This window comes from Euphorbia lathyris, chromosome 1, assembly GCF_963576675.1.
Source record: "Euphorbia lathyris chromosome 1, ddEupLath1.1, whole genome shotgun sequence".
NCBI lineage: Eukaryota > Viridiplantae > Streptophyta > Magnoliopsida > Malpighiales > Euphorbiaceae > Euphorbia > Euphorbia lathyris.
The window spans coordinates 131,593,493-131,606,209 of record NC_088910.1 but is presented as its reverse complement, the minus strand read 5'-3'; the positions used below and the strand labels follow the sequence as shown (position 1 = coordinate 131,606,209).

At 35.9% G+C, this 12,717-nt stretch overlaps 1 protein-coding gene across 1 annotated transcript; it reads left to right on the top strand.

Annotated features, from left to right (window-relative positions):
* Positions 1–1,241: 1,241 nt before the first annotated feature.
* LOC136211023 (uncharacterized) lies at positions 1,242–7,653 on the top strand. The gene is made up of 6 exons (XM_066002519.1): positions 1,242–1,493; positions 1,657–1,806; positions 2,730–2,888; positions 4,379–4,639; positions 5,812–6,456; positions 7,302–7,653. Exons 2-6 carry the CDS (start codon positions 1,726–1,728, stop codon positions 7,386–7,388), a joined length of 1,233 nt encoding a protein of 410 aa, XP_065858591.1. The 5' UTR covers positions 1,242–1,493; positions 1,657–1,725; the 3' UTR covers positions 7,389–7,653.
* Positions 7,654–12,717: the final 5,064 nt, after the last annotated feature.

Below are 12,717 nucleotides of genomic sequence, written 5' to 3'. Positions count from 1 at the left end.
GGCTTGGATATGTATATTCATCATTTGATCCGATCCAGTCCGAATCCGCACAAGCCTGCATATAAAATGGGCTGAGATTGAGATTTATTTTGAAAACCCGAGTTGGCCCGACCCGGTCCACTATATATATATATTTGATTTTTTAATTTTAGGGTAACAATTACAATTTTTTTTGAAAATGGTAACAATTACAATTATTCATTCCTTTTAAAATTATCTAATAACCAATTGAAATTTAATATACATTATATATGTATAATAGTTCAAAAGAATGTATATTATCGTTAAAAAAATATATTATCAGCGGTTTCTTTTTTAATTGAAAGTAACTGTTTCTTAATTTATAGTACTAAAGCTTTGATTTTGTTAAAATTGAAACTTACAAATATAACTTAATGTTGTTTGACCAGTACACTAAATTTAGTTGTAATTTTTATGTGTTAGAATTATAATTAATTTTTATTTTTAATTTTTTAAATATATATATTAGTTGGACGGGTCGAACTGGGCTTGGGGATTCATATTTTTAACCCAACCCGGCCCGGCCCGGCCCGAGCTCGATGTGAATATACTATAGGTTGGGTTGGGCTTGGCTTGGACAATGTAAATATATGAGAAACCCGATTAGACCCGGCCTGACCCAGTCTACAAACAAGTCTACTTAATATTCATACACGTGGATATTATTGTTTTGTCATCAATTCAACTGAGTGAATTGGGAGCTTGGTTTGTTCATTCCTTTATAAAAAACAACCTGATAGATAATTGATTGAGGCTTTGATTGGATGAGAGGTTTTGAAGGGTTAGTAAGGGAAGAGTTTGAAAGGTTTAGTGGAAACTCTTGTTTGGAAGATTAAAAAATATGAGGATAAGGGTTTTGAAGGGTTGATGAAATGTTTTGAAGGGGTGAAAATCAATAAGTTTTTAATAGATTTTCAACCCACCAAATCGGTGGGTTTGGAAGGGTTTTGATGAACACTTACCTTTCTCCCAAATAAGGGTAAGGGTAATACCCTCCTTCCCCTTCCTTACCCTCCCTTTAATTACCCTTCCATAGTCTCCATCCAATCAAGCCCTGAACGACGAGCTACATAAAAAAAATTTACTTCAGGTCTTTACATACCGGACATTGACTATCCGAATCCATGAACAACTCTACCTCTAATTCATTGGTACCAAATTATCCTATGGTATAAAGAGAGATTAATAGGAAAAAAAAGAACAAAACTAAATTATGCAAACATAGCAAATCCAAAGAAGAATTCCCAAAATTTGGAGGGAAAGAAGAATATTGTTTGCTTGATAGAGAGACTAAAACATTCCTGGCGGGAAAATGTCATTGCAGTCCCTTCCCTCTTCCATAAAACCCTAATTACAATTTTTTTTTTTTGGGACCCCAAATCCTTTCCCATTTTTCATTGCTACCTATCTTCATCCATTTCACTCGATCTTACTCTCAATAACCATCAAAACTACTCGAGATAATTGAAAAGGTACCGTTTCTAATCATCATCTTGATTAAATTTTCTTTTGGGGGTTTACAATTTAGGGTTTCTTGTTATAGCTCAACGCCGATTAATATTCCGAAATGAATGTTCGTACTCTCCATCGAAGCTCTCACTAAAATTCTATTTGTTCTGCTCCTTCCGATTTCAGGTAGAGAAGACTTTAGATCTTGTGAGATTGGTGTTGCAAAAAGGAGGAATTTACTCTTTCTGTTCAGAAATGGATGGGGCTTTTGAGGATGAGAATGAACAGACGATAACCATAAATGAGTATCTTAATAAGGTTGAAGAAGAGGAATTGGTAATTCTTCCCCTCTGTTTCCCGTGTTCAATTTAGGGTTTTAATTTTGCAGATTGAAAATGCTGAAATTTTGATTATGTGGTGTGTTTTGGTCATTGCTGATGTAGTTGTATGTGATTACTAGTGAAGAATATGTGAATTTTGGATTTGAGTTTTTCTTATTCTTCTTTGGGTTTTCTGTACAATTGATTGATGTTTGCATTAGGTATGGTTGAGCTACAGAGGTTAAAGGTGGCCATTTGTATAAGCAGAGTTGCGTCCATTATCGAGTTGTTGTCAAATGAGTCAACTCTAACCACATTTAAAAATATAAGATGATATGGTAATACTTTTAAATATTTGTCATTTTTGGATTAACAAGTCAATATTGACCATCCAAAAATGTGACGCAGAATCTATCTAAAAAACCCCTTACCCTATGTTCGTATAATGTGTTCACATGGTACGTGTAGTTTTAATATCTCCACTAAGGATGTCATTGAAAAATATGGAAGGGTTAAGTCGTGTTCATGGGTGATTATTGTACTTTTATCAAGGTAAGGTGTAAAAATATGAGATATTTTAAATATGTGTCATTTTCGAGTTAACATAACAACCCTAACCTGACCCGAAAATTTGTTTGTCCATTTGGTCTCAAACAAAAAATGATCTATTACCTATTTAATAAAACTCCAGCCCATTAAATTCGTGTCATGTTGTAAAGTCGTGTACACAATTGCCACCTCCACTAACAGTGGAGTGTATATGCCTAATTTAGTTGAATTGGTTTCCAACTGTATTAGCTGACTGGTTCTAGCATTTGAATTTGCTTCACTATCCTACTAAATTCGTGTCGAGTTCGTGTCATGTAAACAATTTCCACTACATTTAGTGGAGTGCATTTACATTAACTTCACTAATGGTGTTTTCTTCAAACTTCAAAGGAAGCGGATTTGGTTCTGGGTGGTGATGAGGGGAAGGAGTGCACCTATAATATGGGTTATATGAAGAGGCAGGCGATTTTCTCATGTCTGACTTGCACTCCAGATGGTAATGCTGGAGTTTGCACTGCTTGCAGCTTATCTTGCCATGATGGTCATGAGGTACTCTTCCTGCATTTCTTTACATTGTTGTATTCATACTTATTAAAGGCGTTACGGGGTCTTGGAACTTAGGCACAAGTTGCATATGTGCGTCTGAGCGACACAAGATGCGCTAAATAAAAACAATATAGAAAATAGTAAATAACAACAATAACATTTCTAAAATGCAAGGAACATTCAAATACTTCCAATTATCCTTTAATTACAAAGAGGAAGAAGATTTTAGGAGAAGAATATTTTCATATCTAATTCCATAATCTGCTAGTACAGCCCCGATCCGCTAAATAGAGAATATGGCAAAAACGGCTACAACAGCTATACTACTTCAAACAACCTGCTAACCTCTTCTTCTACCTCACTAGCTCACAAGAACTTTTTAGGGTAAGCAATACAATGCAGAAATATAAACAATAACTGAATTAACTAACTGGAACCTGAATTACACTTTCAGTCCTTCTAATTCGCTCTATTTCTCCTTTTGTATGTATCAAATAAATTCCAAATTAACTATTCACTCTTCCATAAACATAATTCATAATAGTACATTCTAAATCCTAAGTTAATTAACTAATAATAGCCTAATAACTACTTTTCATCAAGCCTATGGGCCTGTTTGATAATCCATTTAAGCACATAAAATTAATACATAAGTGCTTTTTGATTTTTAGCTTTTTTTATCACACCAATTCAAAATTTCAGTTAAGCCAAAAAATCACTTATTCTTGTAAGTCAAAATATTTAACTTCAAATTTTAAGTTGAACATTATCAACTAGTATTTTTAAATTCATTATTTATTTTAGTATTTATCAAACTGTTACACTCTTAATACTTTTAGCATTTATAATATTCATCACTTATTTTTTCAGCACTTAATTTTAAGTTTATATCAAACACAAGCTAAGTAAGCATCACGGCTATCATCATCTCCAATATCAAATTCATCTTCAAGGTTCTCATTCTCATCCTCTTAATCTTCAAGATACTCATCTACAAAGTCAGATTCTTTTTCCTCTTCATCTCTTAGAACTGTACCAGTTCTTTCTGGAACACTAGAAGATGTCACTTTAGCCTTCTACTTTGGCCTAGGCCTAACACTTGAAGTGGAGGTTTTCATCATACTGAAACATAAAATTGCAGTCTAGGTGTGCCTCTAGCAAGGTGCTAGGCTCACAAAGGCGGGTTAGGTGAACACCTCTTGGATAAAGCCCTTTTCTAACTTTCTTACTTCTTATTTCTACTATACATATCTCCTGTAGCCGGTCGAAATTGGGAGTAAAATCTGAAAATGATCTGATGGCGTTTCTACTTAGCATTTGTTCATAGTTCTACATTGCAATTGACAAATCAAGTTATTCTAATTTACATTAGAAGCCAAATTTTAACAGTTTATATTAGTCAATGTATATCTTATGATGGCTTGCTCTTGTCTAATTAGATTTCACTCATTCTTTAGTATCTGATTGAAATTTATGGTTGCTGCATACAATAGATTGTGGAGCTGTGGACAAAGAGAAATTTTCGGTGTGATTGTGGGAATTCTAAATTTGGGGAGTTCTTCTGCAAGCTCTTCCCGCAGAAAGAAGTAGAAAATGCCAATAATTCATATAATCAGAACTTCAAAGGTTTGTACTGCACTTGTGGCCGGCCTTATCCGGATCCAGATGCTGAAGAACAGGAAGAGATGATACAGTGCATTGCCTGTGAGGACTGGTTTCATGAAGAGCATATTGGGCTAGAGTCTTCCAAAGAGGTTGGGTTTCTTGGCTTATCATCTAATGCTTGTTTTCAAATGATTCCTAGTTTGGAGTTGTCAGATATTAATATGAAATGGGCCTTTAATTATCAGCTTAAGGTTTTAGTTCAATTAGTTTCATGACATGACATGGTATCATAGCCTCTTTGACCAAGTGATCAAGGGTTCGAATCCTGACAATCTGATTTGTTGATTAAATTGCAGTACATGGTAATATGGGCTTGTTTTGTGAGTGCTTCAAGCCCAACAGGCATTCGTGTCTGGGGTGTGTCAAGATATTAATATGACATGGGCCTTTAACTATTAGTTTAAGCTTTTATTTCAATTGGTTCCACGATAGGAGTAAAATACATCCATGGTCCCTCAACTTTGGTCACGATGGCTCCTGAACTTTAAAATAAACTTTTACATATATTAACATAAAAATCCAAATGACCGTTGACCAATGTAAATACCGGTTGATCACATGAAATGCCGATAAATCACACTCCTTTACTAACATGATGGCCCCTCAATTTTGATGTTACAAACACGATGACGACCTCTCAAGGAGTGTGATTTATCGATAGTTTTCGTGGTCAACTATTATTTACACTGGTAAAGGGTTATTTAGTTTGTTATGTTAATATATGTTAAATTTTAGAGACTTTGATTTTCAGTTTTGAAATTTAAGAGCCATCATATGAGTACCAACAAAGTTGAGGGGCCATGGGGGTGTTTTACCCGCCTAGTTTTTAATGTTGTTGTGTTTTTAGCCTAAACTTGTTGCCTAAGAGTGGAAAATGTATGAATAGTTCAAGGTATTTTCACTCTTATGGTCGTGTTAGATATGTCACATACTCTTATGAGGCACCTATTGGGTGAGTTAGACCTTTGTTTACATCTTCATAACGGGATTGGAGGCGTTTTTTGTTTGCTGAACCTGATTAAGTATCTGTTGACCCCCCTACTCTAGGAAAGAAAAAGAGAATTACAGACAGCAATTTCTTCGGTAATTTTACTCTATTCAGAATTTATTTGGTGCATTGAATCTGAGACAGAATTATCTGTCCTTATGCCTAATCCCAAAAAATTATGCAAGTATAACATGTTTTTGTCTATTGACCCCGAAAATATTGTTTCTGCCGCTGATCTTGATCAATCCATTCACTCTTTTCTCCCTATTACAGATACCGAGAGACGAGGAAGGAGAGCCTCTCTACGAGGATTTCATATGCAAGACATGCTCGGCAAATTGTTCTTTCTTAACATTATATCCTCAGAACATTTGTGCAGTTGGATGCAAAACTGGTGATGTTGCTACTAATACTAGCAAGGATAAAAATGTGTTAGAAGATACACTTTCAGCAACTGCATCTGGAAAGCTTGAGAATGACAAGGACGATAGTCCTAGTATGAAATCCATGTCTGTTGCTAATGAATCTGTCATCGGAGAGAGTTCCGAAAAGACGGTCGGTTCGGATCAAAACATGGAAGATGCTAATTTGAAGACTACTTGTGCTCTAGGAGTTGATTCGCTGGCTAATCTGCCTGTTCTGGAAAGTAAACCGTTGTTTCTTTTGAAGAACTGGCGGGAAATGCTCTGCAGATGTGAAAACTGCTTGGATATGTATAACCAGAAGAAGATAAGTTATCTGTTTGACAAGGAGGACTCCATTGTTGAGTATGAGAAAATGGCGAAGCAGAAGAGGGAAGAGAAGTTGCAGAAGCAAGAGGGTGCTGATATGAGCTTTTTTAACAATCTTGGTCATGTGAAGAAGATGGAAATCTTGAATGGCATTGCGGATCTTGAAGATGTGTTTCGTACATTTGCGGTATGCTTTTCTTAACATTTCTTTGCCGGGTAAAATACATCCATAGCTCTTGAACTATGGCCGCTACTAATGTTATGATATGATGTCTTATTTCGTGACATAAAAGTCTTTGGACTTTTTATTATTGTAACATTAAAGTCCAAATATAAGAAAATCCTTAAAAATAACAAAATGGTGATGTGGAAATAAGTATTTGACCGTAATTTATGGTGACATGGGCAATGATGTAGACAAAACTTGTGTAGATCATAATGAGTTTAACAGATTGTTTTTATTTGGACTTTAATGTTAAAATAGTGTAAAGTCAAATAATTTTATGTCACGAAATGAAATTTAGGAGCTATAATGTTAGTAACGCGCTATGGTTCAGGGTTGTGGATGTATTTTACCCCTTCCTTGTTGTGGTAATTGTCAGTCTTGCTATATGTTGCAGTGTCATATTTGTGTCTTTCTCGAGATCTAATATATATTGCATAAAGTTCTAACGTTTTTGAGGAAGTGCGAACATACCCTTAATGTAGGAAATATTAAAATTTTGGGCTAAACTATTTTAACTAGGGACAATGTTAGTCCAAGTAACGGGTTCTATTATTTGGGCCTAACATTGCTTCTAGATGGGAACGTTAGGCCCGACATTTTATTATTTTTTAGGTTAGGGATATTATTTCCACTTTTGCAATCTGAAACGTTTAACCCAAAATTTCACTATGTCCTATGTTAGGGGGTATATACCCCTAATTTAGGAAAATAGTAAAATTTTGGGTTCGAACCAATAGCAATGTTCTGCCCAGGTACCATAAACGAACCCGTTACCTGAAGTCTCACTGTGTGCCAACGTGTTGCAGGAGTCATTCGACACATCAAAGCCGATCACCTCTTCTGATGTTCATCAGATTTTTGAAAATCTCAAAAAGAAGCGCAGGCGTGAGTAGTGAGTTATCTATTAACTTCTAATGTGTTTAAATATGGACTCCATTTTAGTTGTTCTTTGGAGCTGATCTTTAGTGTGAACTCTTAGAAAGCATGGTGCTGATTTTAAGTTAGAACACTCTGCTGATAAACACCATCTCACCTTGTTGAATACTCACAGTTCAAGGTGTCAAAACAGGTTGTTATTTCATACTCGTGTTATGTGATCTTTATATTCCATATGATTCCATATGATATAAATAGAATAAAAACCATAATGGTGTTAAATGGATCGTGTCAGATGGGTTATCTAAATCGTACTGTAAGGTTCATAAGTTTTGTTTCTGTCAACTGTTAAAAAACATCCAAATATTGACGGTAACAAAATTTAAGAACCTTATAATATATTTTTGCTAATATGAGAATTGATTAATGTAAAAAAGTATGGAACTAATAAATTATTTAGGGTTAATTTCAAAGAAAAAGAACTTAAAAAAATCCAAACGGATACTAAATCATTTTCCCTCGTGGTTTGGATATCTATTCGGTCGGTCCACAATAGGCCTTAAAAAAATAATATTAGGCTCAATTCAGTCATGTCAGTCTTTTTTTTTTGTGTGGGCTTTAAATTTTTTTTTTTAAAAAAATATAGACATTAATATTAATACTATATATAAATTCATTTTTAAAATGATAAATATATAAGGAGGTGTGCCTATTTGGGTTAGGTTTGAAAGTTAGTTTTTAAAACCACTTTACTCTTAGGGATAAAGATTAAACTTAATGTATGAAATTGTGCAAATTTAACCTAACGTTTTTAAACAAATTTTAGCCCTAGTTATCGAAATTTTAGAAAAGTCGGGTTGATTGTGATATCGTCTAAAAAAATCAGACTCGTGGCACCTCAGAAGTCGTCAGATCAACCACCACATGTCCCAAATTGGACATTCGGATTTATTAAGAAGCTTCCATGAGATATTTCTCCTCTAAAGGAAACCCTTATGCTGCTAGGTCGAAGACTCCATATCATGGAGGACTTCTCCTAAAGCTAGAGTCCTAATACTAAAAGGACTCCTAAAAGAAGGATTCGACCCGACATTATAAATAGACAGGTATTGCTACGTCCTATGGTACATTAACTCTACAGCTTACATCTTGTCCTTACTCTTCAACCCTTCCTAAGCACATCCTGACTTAAGCATTAGAACGGATTTGCCGGTCTCTGGCCCTTCTCTGATCCTCGATTTTGTTTTATAGGTTGAAACCAGAGGACTCGACGAGACATTCAGACTCTCCATTATAAGTTTACATACACATATATCATTGGTGCGATGAGCATGGAGCTCGAATAGAACATGTAAGAAACCAGACAATTTAGAGATGGCAGAATCTCGCATCTAGTCAGAAGTCCACAGAAACAACAGAGAAGAATCTGCTCAGGAGTTTGGACACCAGCCGCAACTGGAACCCCAATACCAACTACTGGTGGATGAAGTTTCTCCTCAATTCAGGCAAAAGTTGGAGTGATGCAGAAAGAGATGGATGACGTATGGGCTGCACACGCAATAAAGATGACATAACTTAAGAAAAAAGTGAGGAGAATTTTTGAAACAATCTCAGCAACACTGCATGATCCAGCCATCGATCAACAAGAATGCCCAAAAGACATCCAAAAGCCCATCTACAACAAGAAGATATTCCTAATCAAGAAGCCTATCTAGGCGAAAGGAAAGATAAAAAATTCCAAAAATAAACTCAGACGTTGTTCGGAGGAAAGAAGAAATGTAGAAAATGATCCCTTACGGACGTTGACAGGAACAAACTGAAGGAGGAAGATGGGGATAAACTTGTTAGCAAGAAAGAGATGTACGAGATCCTCAGGAAAGAGATTCTAGATAGGCTCGGTACATACACCGGCCCTTCGGTCCTATCAGACACATGCACACCTTGTTTAAAGAAATCCAGCGTCAGTCGATGCTTAGAGAGTTTCGTATCCCTACCTTCAGCCAATATGTGGGTAGTGGAGATCCGGTAAATCACATCAAAAATTTCAGGCGAATCATGGAGGCCACTACAACATCAAATATAGTTCTTTGTCGTCTCTTCCCTACTACTCTGAAGGACTCAGCAACCTTTTGGTACGAACAACTCCTTGAATACATTTAGAGCTTCAATCAGATGGCATAATCATGCATAAATCACTTCGTAACTTCCATGCTGGAAGGAAAAATGATGCAAGACCTCAATAGGATGGTCCAAACCGAAGGCGAAACCTTAGTTAGTTTATCGAGCGATTTCAAGCGTTAGCCATTCGAGTCAAGGAGTTCAGTGTAGGCGAAGCCATCAGCCCCATAACAATAAATTACCGAAGTCAGGCACTCCATCAAAGCATCATCATGAATAGACCAAGAGATTTTCAGGAACTAATGAAGAGAGCAAGAAGTTGTACTTGATGGGATGAGCACAAGCCGAACTCTCTCCTAAAAAAGATAGAAAAGGTAGAGATCAATTGAGGCCATAGGAGCAAAGGGACAAACCACATGTCACCTTTAATGCTCCCCGAAAAAAGATACGCTTTTGGGTTGAAGACACAAGATGTGAATCGACTATCCACCCGAGCTTAAAAAAGACCAAAGCAATGGAAAATACTATCACTTCCATAAAAGTGAAGGTCACTGTACTATAGGCAATTAATCTCTCAGTTGGAGAAAATGGCCGAAAGTGGCAAGCTGGACCGATTCCTCAAAAAATATGGGGAAGATTCGAAGAAAAAGAAAGAAAAGAAAAATAAAGACCGCATCCCTAAAGGGGTCATTAATGTCACAGTAGGAGGGCCCCAACCGAAGAGAAAAGAGAAGAAATAGCTACCTTGGAAAAGGTAAATGAGCAACAATCTGATTTCTACTTTGACAACTTAAAGATTAGGCCGGAAGAGTGGCATGATCATGCTTTGGTAATTGAGATGTTGATTGTAGAATTAAGTCCGAAGGGTCTTTGTAGATATTGGTAGCTCCGTCAATATCATCACATGGAAACTTTTCGAAAATCTTGGCATTGGGGCATATAAATTAACCACAACCACAGCCGCTTCGGTAGGAATAAGTGGACATTCAGTTCCTCTCCTAGGAAGCATTCAATTGGATGTTGAAATAGGGGATTCGGGACCTAAGTGGAGGAACCCTATAGAATTCCTCGTGGTACCACTTTGCCTTATAATCCATAGTAGGCATGCCTCTCCTATCTAGTTCGGTAGGAACCTTATAGATTTGACACCTGGCCTGACAGACCGCAACGGAGGAGGGCATGGTCGTTGTACAAGGCAACCAATTGGTGGGACATTAGACATACCTAACGTCCATTGGCATGAAGCCACAAATAGAGGATGAAAAAGAGAAGGATCAGGAAAGAGCCAAAATGTGGGTCCCTAAAAACCGTGCAACTAGCAAAAGGCAAGCCCATACAAATATCGATCGAGCTAGCATGGCCAATCAAAGCTGACATAACCCAGTGCTTAAAGGATAACATCGATTCCTTTGCTTGGTGCCTACAAACGGCACATGCATATCACCAGATGTCATGATGCATTCATTAAACATCGATGAATCGGTGACAAGAGTATGTCAGAAGAAGAGAAATCACGGCCCAAAAGGACAAAAGATAAGTAGTGTCAAAGTTAAGAAGCTAATAGATTGTGGCCACATTATGCCAATCCAATATCCTAAATGGCGAGCCACTGTCGTACTAGTGAAAAAGGCAAACAAGAAGTGGAGACTCCCCACAGACAAGAAAGAAAGGATCAATGTGATAAGAAAGGTAGGGAGGTATTCAGCTATAAGCAAAAAACCTATACCGAAGGTCATATTCACATCATTGGCAGAAGTGCATCGGCTTTGGAGAAGCACAATATGTCCTTAGGGAGATCCACGAAGGAGATTGTGGTGCCCACGAAGGTGGTAAAGCCCTGGCAAAAAAAAGCCCAATTCCAAGGATTTCATTGGCCTTTAATAGCCATGGAATCATTATTTCTTTTGAATTCAAGGTCCTTCAGCCATGGATCAAAGTTATATTTGCTCCTGACTTTATGGATATTGATTGTGAAGACAAAGATCCTCAACTTTGCAGTCTTTATGCTGTTGATATCTACACAAATTACGTATGGTTGAGGTTTGTACCATATATGCATCTACGATTGCATTATCCTGACATAGTCTTCAAACTTGTGAATAGACATAAACTTAACTCCATGTAAGATTGCTCATAAAGATAATATCTATGGAAGAGTCTATTGTGAATCCGCTAGTTCTTTTGTGCTTTTTTTTTTTGAGAGAAAAAGTGATGTTTGTGTTTGTTTATTGCATTTTTATAGCTTGCTCGGGGACCATATTCTGCTTATATTGAGAAAACACAAGAAGATATCACTCAAGGGATGTATATGATTTTAGTTGATTGGCTTGTGAAGGTAAGGAGTTTCATTAGTGGACTTTAGTTATGCTTTCACAACTAAAGTCCATTAATAAAACTCCTTACTTTCACAAGTCAATCAACCAAAATCCCACACATCTCTTGAGTGATATCTTGCTATGTTTTCTCAATGTAAGTAGAATCTGGTCTCCGAACAAGCTATAGAAATGCAATAAACCAACACGAACACCACTGGGAATAAACAAAAATGCTATTTATTGTGAGTCCATCCATAGTTTAAAAAGACATCCATGCTCTTAAATTAAACTCACATCATTTTGATAAATACCACTTATATTTAGTATATCCATATTACCACTAATTTTTTAGAAATTTTTACAATACTCTAGGAGTAATATTTCTGACCCATTAAAATCGTTTTGAATATCACTACATGAACATGAATGATAGAAAGAGAAAATATATATACATGTGTCATGAATTGACTGGTCGAAAATATTACTCCAGGAGTACTCTAAAAATTTTCATCATTTATTCTCTTAAACATTATGAGTGACAAAATTATGTGAGATAAAAGGCCATTATGCTTAAGTCTTGTGAAAATTGATGAGTTTTCGGCCCAACCACATGTATCAATATTTGCAAGGGTCAATTACATGAGTATCATAATTAACTACAAAATTACAACTAAATCATATTATCAAACTTAATTCTTAATATGTCATTATTTTCTATATATTACAAATAAAGTATCATTTTACATCCTAATTTAAAAATTCTGAACCCAATTCATAAATTCTAAACCCTATAAAATATATTATAGACACCTAATTTATAAATCTTAATCCTTAAAATATATTAAAAATACTGATTTTACTAGTTTGATATAATTCAAAATCATTACATGACATAGTTGTAAATAATTTTTCA

Excerpts from the sequence above, each read along its gene's own strand:
- LOC136211023 (XM_066002519.1), top strand. The coding sequence starts at position 1,726 with ATGGATGGGGCTTTTGAGGATGAGAATGAACAGACGATAACCATAAAT. Across the intron at positions 1,807-2,729 it reads AGGTTGAAGAAGAGGAATTG|GAAGCGGATTTGGTTCTGGG; the intron begins GTAATTCTTCCC and ends CAAACTTCAAAG. Across the intron at positions 6,457-7,301 it reads ATGTGTTTCGTACATTTGCG|GAGTCATTCGACACATCAAA; the intron begins GTATGCTTTTCT and ends AACGTGTTGCAG.